This window comes from Monodelphis domestica, chromosome 7, assembly GCF_027887165.1.
Source record: "Monodelphis domestica isolate mMonDom1 chromosome 7, mMonDom1.pri, whole genome shotgun sequence".
Taxonomy (NCBI): Eukaryota; Metazoa; Chordata; class Mammalia; order Didelphimorphia; family Didelphidae; genus Monodelphis; species Monodelphis domestica.
Window position 1 is genome coordinate 13,966,408 of NC_077233.1, and position 14,757 is coordinate 13,981,164.

Below are 14,757 nucleotides of genomic sequence, written 5' to 3' on the forward strand. Positions count from 1 at the left end.
CGGTGGGTTGGTATTATGAACGCTGTAGCCTTGGTTTATAGAAGTTTCTAGGGATGACTGGATTCGAACCGCCGACCCTGGACTTCGCGTTCTCTCAGAAAGGGAGGGGCAGCGGGCCTCCGTAACCACGGTAACCACCCGATTAGGGCCAGGGCCTCTATCAAACTCCGCCTTCTCCGTCTCTTCCCTGGGATGGGCGGCGGGCGGCGGGCGGCCTCGGAGGGAAGGCGGGGCGTCTGCCTACGGTGCATGCGTCGGTCTCTCCTCGTGCTTGGGCCCGGCCGGCCTCCGTAGAGGCCCGTCCGTGAAGTCCACGTTGGCCGCGCAGGCGCGCTGGGCGCGTCGCTCTCCTGCCGGGCCTCCGTCGTCGCTGTCTCCGCTATCGCCGCCGCCGCCGCGGCTGTATGGATGGGGGCGCGGGGGGCGGGCCGAGGCGAGGTGGGGAGGGCGGGGAGCGGAGCCGGAGCCAGATCCGGGAGCAACAGCAGCCGCGGCCCGGGGCTGAAGGGGACGAAGCCGCCGCCGGCGCCGCAGTGTCCGTGAGGCCTCCGTGGGGCCCGGTCTAAGGCACCATGTTCAAGAAGCTGAAGCAGAAGATCAGCGAGGAGCAGCAGCAGGCGGCGGCCCAGGTATCGCGGGGAAACTGAGGCACGGAGGCTGGTACCCACGTGGGGAGGACGGGTGGGATGGCCGCTCCGCCCCCGCCGACCCTTCGTCGGGGGTCACGTGGGCTCCAGCGGTCTGTCCAGAAGATTGGGGACCCCTACTGTCCCTCAGCAGGCCACGTGATGGTGACGTTCGGGGGTCTCAGGTCTCTCCTCGTGACCCCCCATTCTTTGTTTTTTAATTTAACTCCTTATGTTCCGACGTAGTGATTCTATTGACTCCGAAGCATGGGAACGGTGAGGGCCGGGCAGTAGCGTTAAGTGACTTGTCTAGGATCACACAGGAAGTATCCGAGGCTAGATTTGAATCCAGACCCTCCTGTCTCCAGGCCTGGTGTTCTGTCCACTGAGTAGTCCAGCCGTTCCCACTCAAGAGCCTTCCTGGGGAGATAGCCGAGTCCCGAGTTAGTGGCAGCCTCACTAGACCTATGGACAGGAGGATGTGAACCCCGGAGCAGCCTGGGGGGGGGGACCCAGAAATGAGAGTGAGAGAAGCCCCGGTCCTTGCAGTGTAGTCTGTACCTCTCTCGTCCCCCGGAGCAGGAGGGATCCTGTGCTCCAGGCACCTTCTCCGGGCTTCAGCCCCACTTTTTGCGGGATCGCTGGGTCCGGTGTTGCCCCCAATGGTCTTAAAAGGAGGCGGGTCCAATGGTTGTGGGAGGGGCCTCTAGGGGGCCTGGGTGGCATTTCTTTACTCACATCGTGGGTGCCAGGGGGCAGCCCACAGAATCTGGGCGCTGGGCTGACCCGCTTTGGGACTCCCAGGATGGCCTGGGCACAGAGGGGGAGGGCACCTGTTCTGGGGTCCACAGCCTGGATGTAGGAGAGTGGGTGGGCTGTGATCCTGGTCTGGGGCTAGCCTGGCCTCCTAGAATGGCTTCCCGACAGCTCATGCTAAGGCCTGGGGACCCAACGGAAGGGCCTTTGCCTTCCTGGAGGTCACAGTCTGGTGAGGGAGATGATGGGAAGATAACTAGAGCCATTTCCCAGAGAGGGCAGGAGTAAGGCTTGGGGATGGTCTGGCCTGTGATCCGAGTCTTCCGGGAATGGGGAAGTATAAAAAACTCAGGAGAGGAAGGATAGCACGGGGCAAGGGCAGCCCCGAGAAAGCACAGAATCCGGGGACCACTGAGCAGCCCAGGGTAGTTGGATCTTGGAGGCCCTGAGAGGAGAGTGCAAAGGTAGAAGGAGCCTCGTGGTACGGTGGATGCTGCAGGTAGGGAGTGCAGCCATAGGAGTTCATTGAGGAGGGAAGGACCGGAGGTCACTGAGGGAGGCCCAGGACTCAAGCTGGGAGCCTACCCTGAAGGCTTTTGCAATAGCCCAGGCAGGACTGTTTGAGTGGAGAGATGAGACCTCTTGCAGAGCTGTCAGGAAGGGAAAAGTGACAAGATTGGCAATTCCAACAGCTGTGGCATGAGATGGAGAGGACCCACAGCAGGCTGACGGCAGTGTCAGAGTGAAAGGGCATCTCTGAGGGATGCTCCACAGGTAGGTAGGCCTTAGCAGATTGTGCCTGGGCATGGTGGTGAGAGTAGAGAGTTGGGGGTGGTCTCGATGGTGAGCCTGGGTGACAGGTACCCTTAATAGTAATGGGCAGTGGAAGGACAGGCTTTGTGGGGGAAATAGTTGAGTTCGGTTTTGGACATGCTGAGTTGAGAAGATCTGTGGAACATCCATTTCCAGATATCCAACCGGCAATCAGATATTTGAGTCTGGCGGGTCAGTGAGAAGATAGGGCTGCCTAAATAGATTTGAGAATCAGTGACAGAGATGAGTCTGTGTGACCACCATTGGGATCACCAATGGTAGAGAGAGAAAAGAGGGCCCACCACAGAGCCTTGGGGAATGCTCCTAGTTCCCAGCCAAGGGATGAAGAAGGAGCTTATAGACAGATAGGAAGAGAACCAGGAGACAACAGTGCTGGGAAACCTTGAAAACCCTTGAAGGAAGAGAATGTCAAGGAGAAGAGAGTGAGTGATGTGTTGAGGCTGCCAAGAGGTCAAGAAGGATGAAGGTTGAGAAAAGGCAATTAAAAAGTCGTTAGTAACTTTGGAGAGAGCAGTTTGGGTTGCATGATGAGGTCTGAGATGATAATTGAACTCTTGGGAATTCATGAGAATGCCAAGAGAGAGGTCATAGAGAGGAATGGGGCTCAGACAGAGCCTTGAGGTACGCTCCCAGCATCTGAGAAAGAGCATCAGACAAGTAAGAGGAGAACCAAGAAAGTAATGTCACAACTGAGAAAAACCAGAAAGGAGAGAATTTCCTGGAGAAGAAGCTGGTCAACAGGTAAATGATACTGAGAGATCAGGAAGGATAAGTGTTGAAAAGGCCCTGAGATTTGGCAAAGATTTTTGGTAACTGTAGAGAGCAGGCTCAGGAAAGCATGAGAAGATTCCCCAAAGTTTAGAAGACAGTAAGAGGAGAGGGGTAAGAGCTTAGGAGATCCTTGACTTCTGCTGCTTCGTTTTGCAGATGAAGGAAACTGAGAGCCCCAGAGGGCTAATCTTACCCAGTCAGCTGATGGGCATCTCTGACTCCTGGTCCAAGGCCCTTTCCACAGCTTTAGATGGACCCTCATTTAAATGTTTTGGTGCTTTCTTCTCCTTGAGGTGATGGTTTCAGGGAGGATTCAGCTTGGGCTCTAAATAGAGAGAATATGGCCCTTGTTGTCATAGCCCTTCTGATTTTAATGATTTTTCTCCCTAGGTCCCTTCTAGTTCACCTGTACCAGCAGGGACCAGGAGCCGGACATCTTCTCTTGCAGAGCAATCTGATGATGGTACACCCAACAGAGAGGTCAGTTTGGAATTGATTTCCTTATAATTTCTCAAAGGAGGCATGTCAGTCAAGTGTGCAAGGCTGCTTTTGGTACTCAAGTGACTAAGTTGTTAAGTGTGAATACTGTTATTTTAGGAGACAATGGAATTCCATTTATTGGCATTATTTGGGAGTAGTAACATAATTCATATTATCTCTACAAATAGGGAATGGAAAAGGAGAGCCTGGACATGTGAGTTCACAGGTAGAGGGGGCGGCTTCTACCGCTGCAACTCAGCACCTTCTCTACACTTTCCAGACTTAGAAACACCCTTTGCCTGGAACAGTGAGAGAGTGTTTTCTTTACTAATAGTTGTCATGAAACAGTGTTCTTAAAAATTGGCTAATACATCTTACATGGTCATAAAATTAGAGCTGAGCTTGACCCTTAAAGTCATTTAGATCAACTGTCAATTATTTATGAGGAAACTGAGGCCCCAGAGGGAAAGCACCGAGAGGACCCACTGCCAGACATGGAGTGAGCAAGTTGCAGGGTCTGATTCTGTGACTCCAGATCTGGGGCCTTTAATCTCTACAACTGCTATAGGGGAGGGAAAAAATGCATTTTAGGAATGAGGAAGTTTAGATCAGACGGGCTGATTATCTGCAGCCATATTCAAGTAGTAGCCAGAAGACTTTCTAATAACAGACGTTTCTGTAAGTGTTTAAGGTTTACAAAGGACTTCACATGTGAATTATCACGAGAGCTTCAGAACAGTCGGGCAGGTAAGGTTATAGCCATTTTACAAATGAGGAATCAGGCTCGGAGAATTGAATTACCCCTGGTCACATGGCTAGTAAGTGTCCAAGACCTTCCTGGCTTCTAATCCATACTTCATTGACTACCTTGGTCATATGGTCTCTGAGTCATTCTAATAATGGCTTTAACACACCCTCATACACATCACTCACACATATTATTTCTTTTTTATAATCACATAGTACAGGATACCATTTGGTATGATTATCTCCATTTGCAGATGAGGAAACTAACTCTTAGAATTGCTTACAGTCACCTAGTAGTAAGTGTCCGAGGCAGGATTTGAACTTAAAATTCTAAAATTGTATCTTTCAATGTTGTGGTTGGTTATAATTTTAAAAGAGACACCGATGTTTTCTTTGAGGTCTTAACTCTTATATAGTAAATGAATATATTTTTAAACTTTGTTTTTGGGGTGAATGTTGTGTTATTATTTTAATGTTTTTCTAAAGACCTAACTAATTTAAAAGAAAATGAAATTACCAAAAAAAAAATACCAAATTACCAAAACTTCCAAAACAACTTCAAGATTTTGCTACGAGATTGCTTTTTAAATGAATTTTAAGAACTACTTGAAGTGTGTAGACAGTAAATGTATTCAAGCTACTCTTTTCCACAAAAATGGGAAAACATGCCTCCTTGAGGCAATTCTTTGTAAAGACCTGAGATTTGATATCAGAATGACGCAGGGAAGCCATAAGATCCTTTATTCTTTGGTCTTTTGCTAGGTTTCCTTTCATTTCCCAATGACCTTGTATTTCATTGGGCCACTTCAGAAGTCTCTGCACAGGATAATTCATTGTTCTAAGAGATAGAGTGCTGTCACCAAAACAAATACCTGCCTGCTAAGCATCTTCTGTTCTACTAGGGAACTTTTGATAATAAACTAGTTCTTCAACTTGGATGAAATTTTCAGTCTGAAGCCTGGGATTTTATTTTCTAAGTCAGTTTCTAGTTTTATAAATCTGTATTTAGCCAAAAGTACACTTGTATAGGGAGAATCTTTTCAGCTATTTATTGCTGGCTTTTTACTTTAGAAAAAAAAGTCCTCTGTTGTCAGGAATACGGATTTTTTGATTCTTATAATGTTGTTATAGTCCTCCTTTAAATCAGAAACTAATGTGTGCATTAATTGGATGCATAAAATTAGTTGTCTACATGTATTATGCATAACAGTTCATTTCTGCAAACATTTTCAAGTGTCTGCTGCCAGAACTCTATGTAGTTGCTTGGTGATACACAATTTAGAAAAAAATATGATTCTTGCCTTTTTGGAGATTACAGTCAGTTGGGGGACATGATCTACACAAATAATAACAATGCAGAGTACACTAGAGGTGTGAGCAACATGCTAAGTAGGGCCTTGTTTAGACAGGGGTGAAGAGATCCTTGGCCACATTGGAGGTTTTGGAGAGTTTCTGGGAGGATTTTGGCTTTAAAGGTTTGGTTGGCTATTGCCCAACTGGAGAACAAGGGATTTCAGGTGTAGGTTTGAGTAAAGATTGTCATTAGGATAGTCTGGGCTGTGTATGGGAAGTGACAGAGCCCAGTTAGACTTTGTGGAGGTGAGGAATATCAGGAAAGGTTGCCTAGGTAGGATGGTGCCAGATCATGGGGAGCTTTGAATACCAGGCATTGGAATCTGAATTTTATTGATAGGCAGCCTCCCCCAAAGATAGGCTCTGTGCCATTTAGGTCCACACGTATGTGAATAGGCTAGGAAATTGGGGCCAAATAAAATCAAATAATATTTGATAGTGATAAATATAAAACATTATATTTGGATAACAAAAATTAACTTCACAAGTATAGCAAGGGACAGACTTGATTAGACTAAAAAAGAAATGTGCCAGGCTGGTCAAACCACCACCAGTCATTTCCATTCATATAGTCCAAGACTCTGAACCTTGACCCTAGCAGAGTCAATCATACTTGCTTCCAGTCCAGCCCCTACGGCCATCATCAAGAGAAGAAACCATCGTGGAGTGTTGCCACCAGCAACAACTGATAACCTCAGAATCCCTGAGCATGGTAGCATGTGCAGATCAGTGGTTCTCTTTCTAGCCCAGGCCTCAGGAAAAGCAGGCCATCCATACCAGCTGCCACATGCAGGCAGGCAGCTCAGCCTAGCCAAAGGAGCAAGGCTCCAGGAGGGAGAGACAAGGGGCCACCTTGACCATCATCTCCCTTTAGACCCTGATGGAGACAGTCCAGGAGTCTGGACCCAGAAGCGTTAAGGATAGGAGTGTGGTCAAGGGCAAAACCTCAAGCCCAGGGCCTTTAGCCATTATCCTGGGAAGCTGTCCCTGTGGAGCTGCTATTGTTATCGGGGCGATGGCCACAGCTACTGGAGACCCAGAAAGAACACCAAATCTTTATCTCTGTCAGATGCTCCAGCATAAAAAAAACAACAAAAAAACAATGAAAGGGTTTTATCAATGGAGATGACATTAAAGAAGGGGCATGGTCTGCTAGTTTGCTGCTCTCCCTTAAGGACCATGGGAACTTTCAATCTGTGGCAATGAAACCCTCCATAAGGGTGGTCTCCATCTTTAGGATGTGGGCACCTTGAGAGCTGGAACTGACTCAGTTTTCTCTTTGTAGCCCCAGCACTTAGCAGAGCTCTGGGCATATAATAAGGGCTTAATAAATCATTCATTCATGTAATCGCCTAAGAGTTTTAGTGGGTTGTGAACTTGGTAAGAGTTTATGGCAGTGGATAGAGAACCAGGCCTGGAGTCGGGAGGCCTTGGGTTCAGATTTGGCCTCAGAGGCTTCCTAGCTGTATGACCTTGGGCAAGTCACTTAATACTATTTGCCTAGCTCTTGTTGTTCTGCCTTAGAACTGATATCAGTTGTAAGGCAAAGGGGAGGGTTAAAAAAAAAAAGAGTTTATGGCATCTAAAAAGTTGATTTGCTTTTGGGCTACGTTGAGAGCCATTCCTTTCCAGCAAGTAGGTAGGTGGCAGTCCATCTGTCTATACTTTGCCCTGATTGGTCTTCAACTGGAATCTTGTGTTCATTTCTGGTCCCTACAGTGTAAAAAGGATATTGGAAGGCTGGAGGATGTCCAGGAGAATGCAAAAAGGATAGTGGATAGCCTGGAGTTCATGTTATATAATTGGTTGCAGACTGAAAATGTTCAGTTTAGAGAAGAGACTACTCAAAGTGGGATAGGATAACTCTTAGGCTATTTGTAGGGGTGCTAAGTGGAAAACAGATGAACTTCTTTCTGCTTGGCCCTCATAAAACAGAACCCATAACAAATTTAGGTTTGCTATCAGAATAGTGCCGTGGAAACAACAAACATGAACTGAACTTGGACAGACTTTGAGAGGTAGTGGAAGATGGAAGAACCTGACATATGCAATGGTCCATTGAGTTTTGAAGAGTTGGACACAAACAGAAAAAAAACTTCCCAATGATGTGACCTGTCCAAAAGTGGAGTAGGCCACCTTGGGAAAGTGGTGGCTTCTTCCTAATTAAATTCTCCAAGCTGAGACTGGAGGGGCTTCTTTTCAAGTATGGGCTGGATTAGATGACCTATCAGGTCCCTTACATCCCTCAAATTTTGTGATTCTGTGATAAGGAGTCAGTGAGGTATTTAGAGTGAAATTGGGCAGGACCAAATTATGACTATGCAAGGTAAGTATGGCTTATGTGAAAGATGGAAGAGGAGACCCACTCTTCAGGAAACCTTGTTAGGAGGCTGTTTCAGCAGACCAGGCTGGGGATTTTGAGTGCTTGCGTAAGGTTTATGTTAATAGTAATAGATATAAGGGATAAGATTGTTCTTCAGAATGCTTGGATCAGTAGAACTCCACCAACAGTTCATTAATTTCCTATTTTTCTTCATCACCTCAGCATTTGTTATCTCTGATAGATGGGAGGTGGTCCTGCAAGAGTTTTGATTTACATTTCGATAATTAATAGTGATTTAGAGCATTTTTTATATGACTTTAGATAACTTTGATTACTTCTGTTCATATCCATTAACCATTTATCAGTTGGGAATGGCTTTATTTTTATAAAGTTGACTCAGTTCCTTACATATTTGAAAAAATGAGGCTTTTGTTGGAGAAATTTGCTTCAAATTATTTAATATTAATTTTTCTGTGTTCCTTTTAGCAAAGTGTAGTTTCCTTGATTATCTCTTTTAATTAGATTTAATTTTGCTTTTTCTGAGATTATGATTACTACTCCTGCCTTTTCCTCTTAGTTGAAGCATAACAGATTAGTTTTAAATGTGTCTCTTGTACACAAAATATTGTTGGATTCTGGTTTCTAATTCATTCTAGCTGCTTCTGTTTTAGGAATTAGCTGTTATTTCCCCCCATCCTATTTTCTTCTGTTTACTCTTCTCTTTCCTGTTCTTCTTCAAAAGTGTCTAAGTAACATGGACTCCAGGCTGTCCCCTGTCCTTTTTGCCTTTCCCTTAGATTAACATTACTTCATGCTGAATTGAAGAAGTGTAGGAGAAGGAAAAACAAGAGAAAGGATAGTATAAGCTCATGTAACTGAAATCCTTGGGAAACAGTGTTGAGTTCTTGTTCAGTTAAGTCCTTTTAACTGAAGGTTAACTGAAAACTTTGTATCAGCTCTCCTTAAAAATGTTTGTAAAATGTAGTTCAATTTTCTCTCTCAGTAAATCTATTATGATGCAGTTAATTGAATCTTTTCAATGATGACTGTCCTCAAGGTTATTAGAAACACGAACATGAAGTGACACAGAACATTGTACATAGAGAGGGTAAATGAGAGGGAAGGATTCTGGCCCTGGGAAGTTCCTCAGGAGGAAGATTATCTTCCTGCAGGGGTGTCTGATTCAGACTCATTGCTAGGGCTAATCAGATCTCTCCTCTCCTGCCTTCATCCCTTGAACATTCTTTTACAGGTGAAATAAGGAGAAAATAAATACCAACAGAACCTTGGAAGGGGAAAACAAATTACCAAAGGAGTAGGCTTACTAGACTTACCTGGTAATGGTAGAGGAATCATATAATGCCTTGAGTCTGTCTGTCAGTCTGTCTGTCTGTCTCTCTCTTATACACCAGCCATAGAGAGACCCCATCCTCACATAGACCTCTCCCCTAGTATATTGGTATCTCACATCTACTGTCATTTCTGTCCCCCCCATTTACTATCATTTCTGGGCTCCCCTCTTTTCTAAATTCCCAATATCAGTGGTTCTGTGGTTTAGCTTTTTCTTCTAAAAGGAGATCACAGCAAAAATTTTAGTTAGTTGTTAAGCTTTATTATAATGACATTTTATCTTTTATAGAATGACTTTTTAAAAAATGGACATCTTTTGAAAATATGACTTTGTTGATGACTTATTTATTTATAGCATCAGTTTTTCCTCAGTATCTCTTCCCCTCCTCATTCCAGAGAGCTGTCGTATACAACAAATAGTCTATTTTTTTTAAAAGATAAAAACCAAAAGAAAAAGAAGTAGAAAAAAATCATCATAACCTTTCAGGACATTGTAAAAGCCTCAAAACATGTGCAATGTGTAAGCCCTGTGGCTCTCCCATCTCCGTGAGAGGGTGGTTTGGAAGCTGCCTCTCACATCCCTTCTATCTCTTTGTTTCTGCTTGAGCTTTATAATTTTGCAACATTCACTTTTGATTTTTTGTGTGTGCTTGTTTGCTCATTTACAGTGTTGCATATTGTTATATCACTGTGTATATTGTTTCTTGGCTCTTCCCTTCCCTCTGCATCAGTGTACCTATAGAGATCTTTCCAGGATTCTCTATATTTATCCCACACATCATTTCTTACAGCTCAATAGTACTCTGCCACGTTCATGCACCACAGTGTGTTCAACTATTCCCCTGTTAATGGGCAACTACTTTGTTTTCAATTTGCTGTCACAGAAAATGCCTCTGTAAAAATTTTGGTGTATAGTGGGTTTTCTTTTTACCAATGACTTCCTTAGGAATATAGTTTAAGCCCAGGAATGGAGTGTCTGGGTCTAAGGGTATAGACATTTTAGTCAGTTTATTTGCATATTTCCAAATTGCTTTCCAGAAGCTCCACGAATCATTGTGCCTGTCATCCCACAACCTTTCCCGCATTGACTCTTGCCCTTTTTGTCATCTTTGACAATTTGCAGAATGAGAGGTGAAATATCAGGGTTCTTTTTGATTTGCATTTTTCTTATTACTAGTAATTTGCTGTATTCTTTCATGCGCTTGTATTCTTTGTAATTCTTCTTTTGAGAACTGTTTTGCTCCTATTTTTTGACCTCTTATCTACTGGGGAAGAAATCTTTTTTTTTTCACCATCTTCATTTACCAGCATATCCCTAGTTTTTCCCCACCCAAAAAGCCATTCTTTATAACGAATAAGAAAGACAACCCTCTCCTGGGATCATGCATCGGGGTCTTGCCTATATCATGCCACTGAGGGTGAGCATGACCTAGGCACTTGACCTGGAAAGGGTTGGGAAATTAATCCAGGTGTAAAGAGAGCACATAAAGGAGGGGAATGCAGGAAGGGGGCTCTCTCTATTCTCTCTGGTGCGTAGCTAAAGGAAGGTGGCAAAGGCATTCATTGGGAGACCAACCGCATGGCAGGATGAAATCTGGCTTTACTAAGGACCAGAGTTTAAGTATAACTACTGAGAAGGATTGTTTTTTGTTAATATTTTTTGCTTTATTCAGTGGTGATTTGCTTAACTAGGAGTCTGTTTCCTGGAGAACATTATTTATTTGCAAAGATGGTTTTAAGATAGAAAGTGTGATGCAGTGGATTCAGGAGAGAGGAGTGGGGAATCAAATGACAGCTTAATCAATGACCTCCAAGGTATTGAATTCATGGCAGTTTAAGAATATATTTACCAGGGGGAAGCTAGGTGGCTCAGTAGTTTGAGAGCCAGACCCAGAGTTGGGAGACCTTGGGTTCAAATTTGACCATATATACTTCTTACCTGTGTGATCCTGGGCAAGTCACCTAACCCCCATAGCCCTTACCATTCTTTTGTCTTAGAACCAATATACAATATTGATTCTCAGATGGAAGGTAAGGGTTAAAAAAAAAAGAATATATTTGCCAGTTTCACAACACTGGTTATCTTGCTTCATCTGTAATGTCTTTTAAAAATGTAATGTACAGGGACAGGAGGTGTCACAATGGATAGAGCATCAGGCCTGGAGTTAGGAAGACTGTGTGACTCTGGGCAAATCAGTTGGCTTTGTTCAGCCCTTGCCCTTCTGTCTTAGAATTGTTAAGAAAAAAAAAAGTAAGAGTTTTAAAAATGTATAATGAACAATGTGCAATAATTTCTGTGATCTTTATTGCTTCCAGGTAGATCAGTTTATATTATAATGGGAGAGAGTATGAAAGATAAATTCTTGGCATCCTTAGACTTTGATAAGCAGACTTCATTATTTTGGATTGTTCAGAGTACCCGAGAGCCAAACATCAGTTGTTTTAGAGTATTAGAACTGTACTGAAAATTATCAATATTCAGAAAAAGATTTTGTTTTTTTCTTAGCCCACACCTTCTATTTTCTTATTAATTCTAAGACAGAGGAGTGGCAAGGACTAGGCAGTGGGGGTTAAGGGACTTGCCCCGCCAGATTGGAACTCCAATCCTTCTGACTCTAGTCCTGGTGCTCTATCCACTGTGCAACCCAGCTGCCTCTTGAAAAAAATTTTTTTAAGTCCTGCCCTCTGCTGGATTGACTTTGAAAGTTTCTTAGTGCTAACTTTCCCATTTGGGAGGTATGCCAATTCCATAGTTGATGCATTTGGTCCTTAGGCATGGCATTTACTATGTTCTTGGATGTTGGACTCTTTCACTCCTTTGCTCCCACATCAATTTTTTACACTTGTTCTTATGAATCTACCCAGAATTCCTACTAGGATATCCCATCATGAGCTGGAGGTGATTTTTTTCAGTAGTTCATTTCAATAAACATTTTAAAAATACTTCCTATGAGCTAGACTGTAGAATACAGGGAAAGCAAAAGACAGCCCTGTCCTCAAGGAGCCCACAGTTTTGTGGAGGAGATCACTTTGGATTCTCCAGAGTCTGTGCCACCAGAGCACAAACCCTGGATAAGTCCTACCAGCCTAGAAAAGCTGTGAGAGAGCTCAGTGACTAGCTAAGTATAGAAAGCTTTGCTATCAGAAGGCTGGCAGCTGACACCCCAACCCCCCACCCCCTTCCCTCCTTCCATTCCTTTCGAATTTTTGCTCTGCGAGATCAGGACTGTCTCAGTCCACAGTTAGAGGCGTCACGTGAAAGGCATATCCTCACAGTGGGCTGGTTTCCCCTTACTCTTCACTATTGCCTGGAATTCAGAGATGACGGCACTTGGGAGTGTAGAAAGAACCCAGGCCTTTGAGTCAGAAGACCTGGCCATAGGCCCAGCTCCAAAGAGTTCCGTGTGACCTTGGCCGAGCACGTTGTCTGAATCTCTAAAATAAGTTCTTGGACTCTGCCCGAGTTACTGATTTACCAAAAGTACTTTATCCTAATGGAGTCACAGAGGTCTAAATTACAGAGCCCTCAGCCTTTACAACTTGATAACGTTAGGGATGAGATAATTTCTTTTTTCTTTTTTTTTCTTTTGGTGCTTTCCATCACTTGATAAATTGTTTTTTTTTTTGGATATTTTTAAAAAAAGAACTTTCTAGGTTACTTGCAAGAGTTGCAAGTTACAGAGAACTTGATAGTTTGCATTTTTAGAGGGAATTTCCCCATCTGGGAGCCCCCATATCAATAAAATTTTAGAGGTCTAGCCCTTTCCCCCCATAAAAAACCCCAAGCATAAATAGACTGATGGTTCTGATATTTTAGAATATTTATGTAGTTCTTTATAAGTTATAAGTTTATCTCTGCATATATAGTAATATTTCAGCATTTTATAAGATTTTCTCCAGTAAAGCTATCATGTAATAAAAGCAATAGAAATATTCAAAACATGTGGGAGCCCAACACTTTGTGCTTAACATCTGTAATTTGCAATTATTCAAAAGTAGTGGTTTTTTTTACTTTTTTGAAGTCAGAAGGATTTCTAAGTCTGTGTGGGGAAATTGCCAGTGTGGGAACTCTCTTGACCAGTTCACTTATGCCTTTGCTTCAGTAAGTTCCTCAGGAGCTGACAGGCATCTGAGAGTTGTGACTTACCAGTGGCCACAGTGGCAGAGGAGGAATCTGCCAGGGCTTCCGGGTTCCAAAACCAGTGCTCTGCTCACTGTGCCAGCTCAGGTCAGAGTAAGTCTGCAAGCATTTATCCAGCACTTCCTGTGTGCAGGCAAGGGGATACAAGAATAAACTGAGAGGAAGATGGTCTTGCAGCAAAGGAATCTGAAGGGGCCACTGCGGTGGGGGATAAAGTCCTGAAGAGCCTTGCGTACAGTCTGCAGAGGGGTGAAGCTGGGATGGCCTGGGGAGGGGAGGCTTTTCAAAAGGGGGAACAGCCAAAGAGGCTGCCCAGCAGAGGGGCTCGCACACTGCCCCTTTAAAGAAATGAGTGAAATGTGTGCAAGTGCACAAGCATCAAGTGTGTGCGCAGGGATTTCCCCTCTGCATATTTGTCCTTATACATATAAAGATGAACCATTCTCTGCTTTCAGCATTCTTATGGCAGGTTTACCTTTGTGGCTCTTACAGTAGCCTTTTCTGGACATGCTACTTGTGTGCTCCTTTTATAGATTTTTACAAATGTGCCACTTAGAATTGTATGGGAGGGAATGACTTCCTTATTGCTTCTTAGGTGAAATTGCTCTTTTTCCTGAGATTTAAAAGAGAGAAGAGATTGTCAGTTCTTCTTTTTAACCTTTACTTTCTGTTTTATGGTAAAGGTTAGGCAAACAAGGTTAAATGACCTGCCCAAGGTCACTCAGCTAGGAAGTATCTGAGGCCAAATTTGAACCCAGGTCCTCCTAACTCTAGGGCTGGCATTCTCTACTGAGCCACCTAGCTGCCTCTGAATTGGGTATTAAAGGGTGAATTCAATAGATAACAAGGAAAGGAATGGCATTCCCAGCATATGAAAAAGGCGATGAGTTTGGAGGATTCCTGGGGCATGAGGCATCTGAGTGACAGGCTTGCCTACGCCATGAAGTACATTTGGAAAGAGAAATGGGATCTGGCTCTCAAGGGCCTTGAATGCTGGGCAGAGGACTTTGGACTTTACAGGAGAGGCAGCAGGGAGCAGTGGTAGATTTTTGAGCTGAATAGAGACTAGCTCTCTAGACAGAAGAATGATTATTCTGCATAAGGATGGCTTTGTAGAAGGTTTCTGCTTGAGAAATTGTGTTGAACCATCCTTCTCCCACCACTGACTGCCCTTTACCCTCCTTCCCCCATTCTGTTTTCTCCAGGCCACCACTGTCCTTCCAGAGACTTGGAGTCGTCATTGTGTCTTTCTTCTCCCTCTGTCCACACGTTCAGTTTCTAAGTCCTGCTGTTTATGTCTTGGAATAATCGTCATAGCTCTTCTCTTCCTTCTCCCCACAGCTACCATTAAAAATGGCCATTTCTTTTCTGCCCTG

General features: G+C 44.1%; 1 protein-coding gene across 6 annotated transcripts in view; it reads left to right on the plus strand.

Moving 5' to 3' along the window:
• Positions 1 to 310: 310 nt before the first annotated feature.
• The window catches only part of GOLGA4 (golgin A4), a 105,145-nt gene continuing 90,698 nt past the window's right edge, over positions 311 to 14,757 (plus strand). For 4 of the 6 annotated variants that reach the window (XM_056804255.1, XM_056804256.1, XM_056804258.1 and 1 more), the window contains exons 1-2: positions 312 to 629; positions 3,378 to 3,467. In XM_056804255.1, the coding sequence (XP_056660233.1) occupies positions 573 to 629; positions 3,378 to 3,467 (147 nt within the window). In that variant the 5' untranslated portion in view covers positions 312 to 572. Of the gene's footprint in view, positions 630 to 3,377; positions 3,468 to 14,757 lie in introns of all 6 variants that reach the window. The other 2 variants (XM_056804257.1, XM_056804259.1) reach the window with 1 other exon arrangement.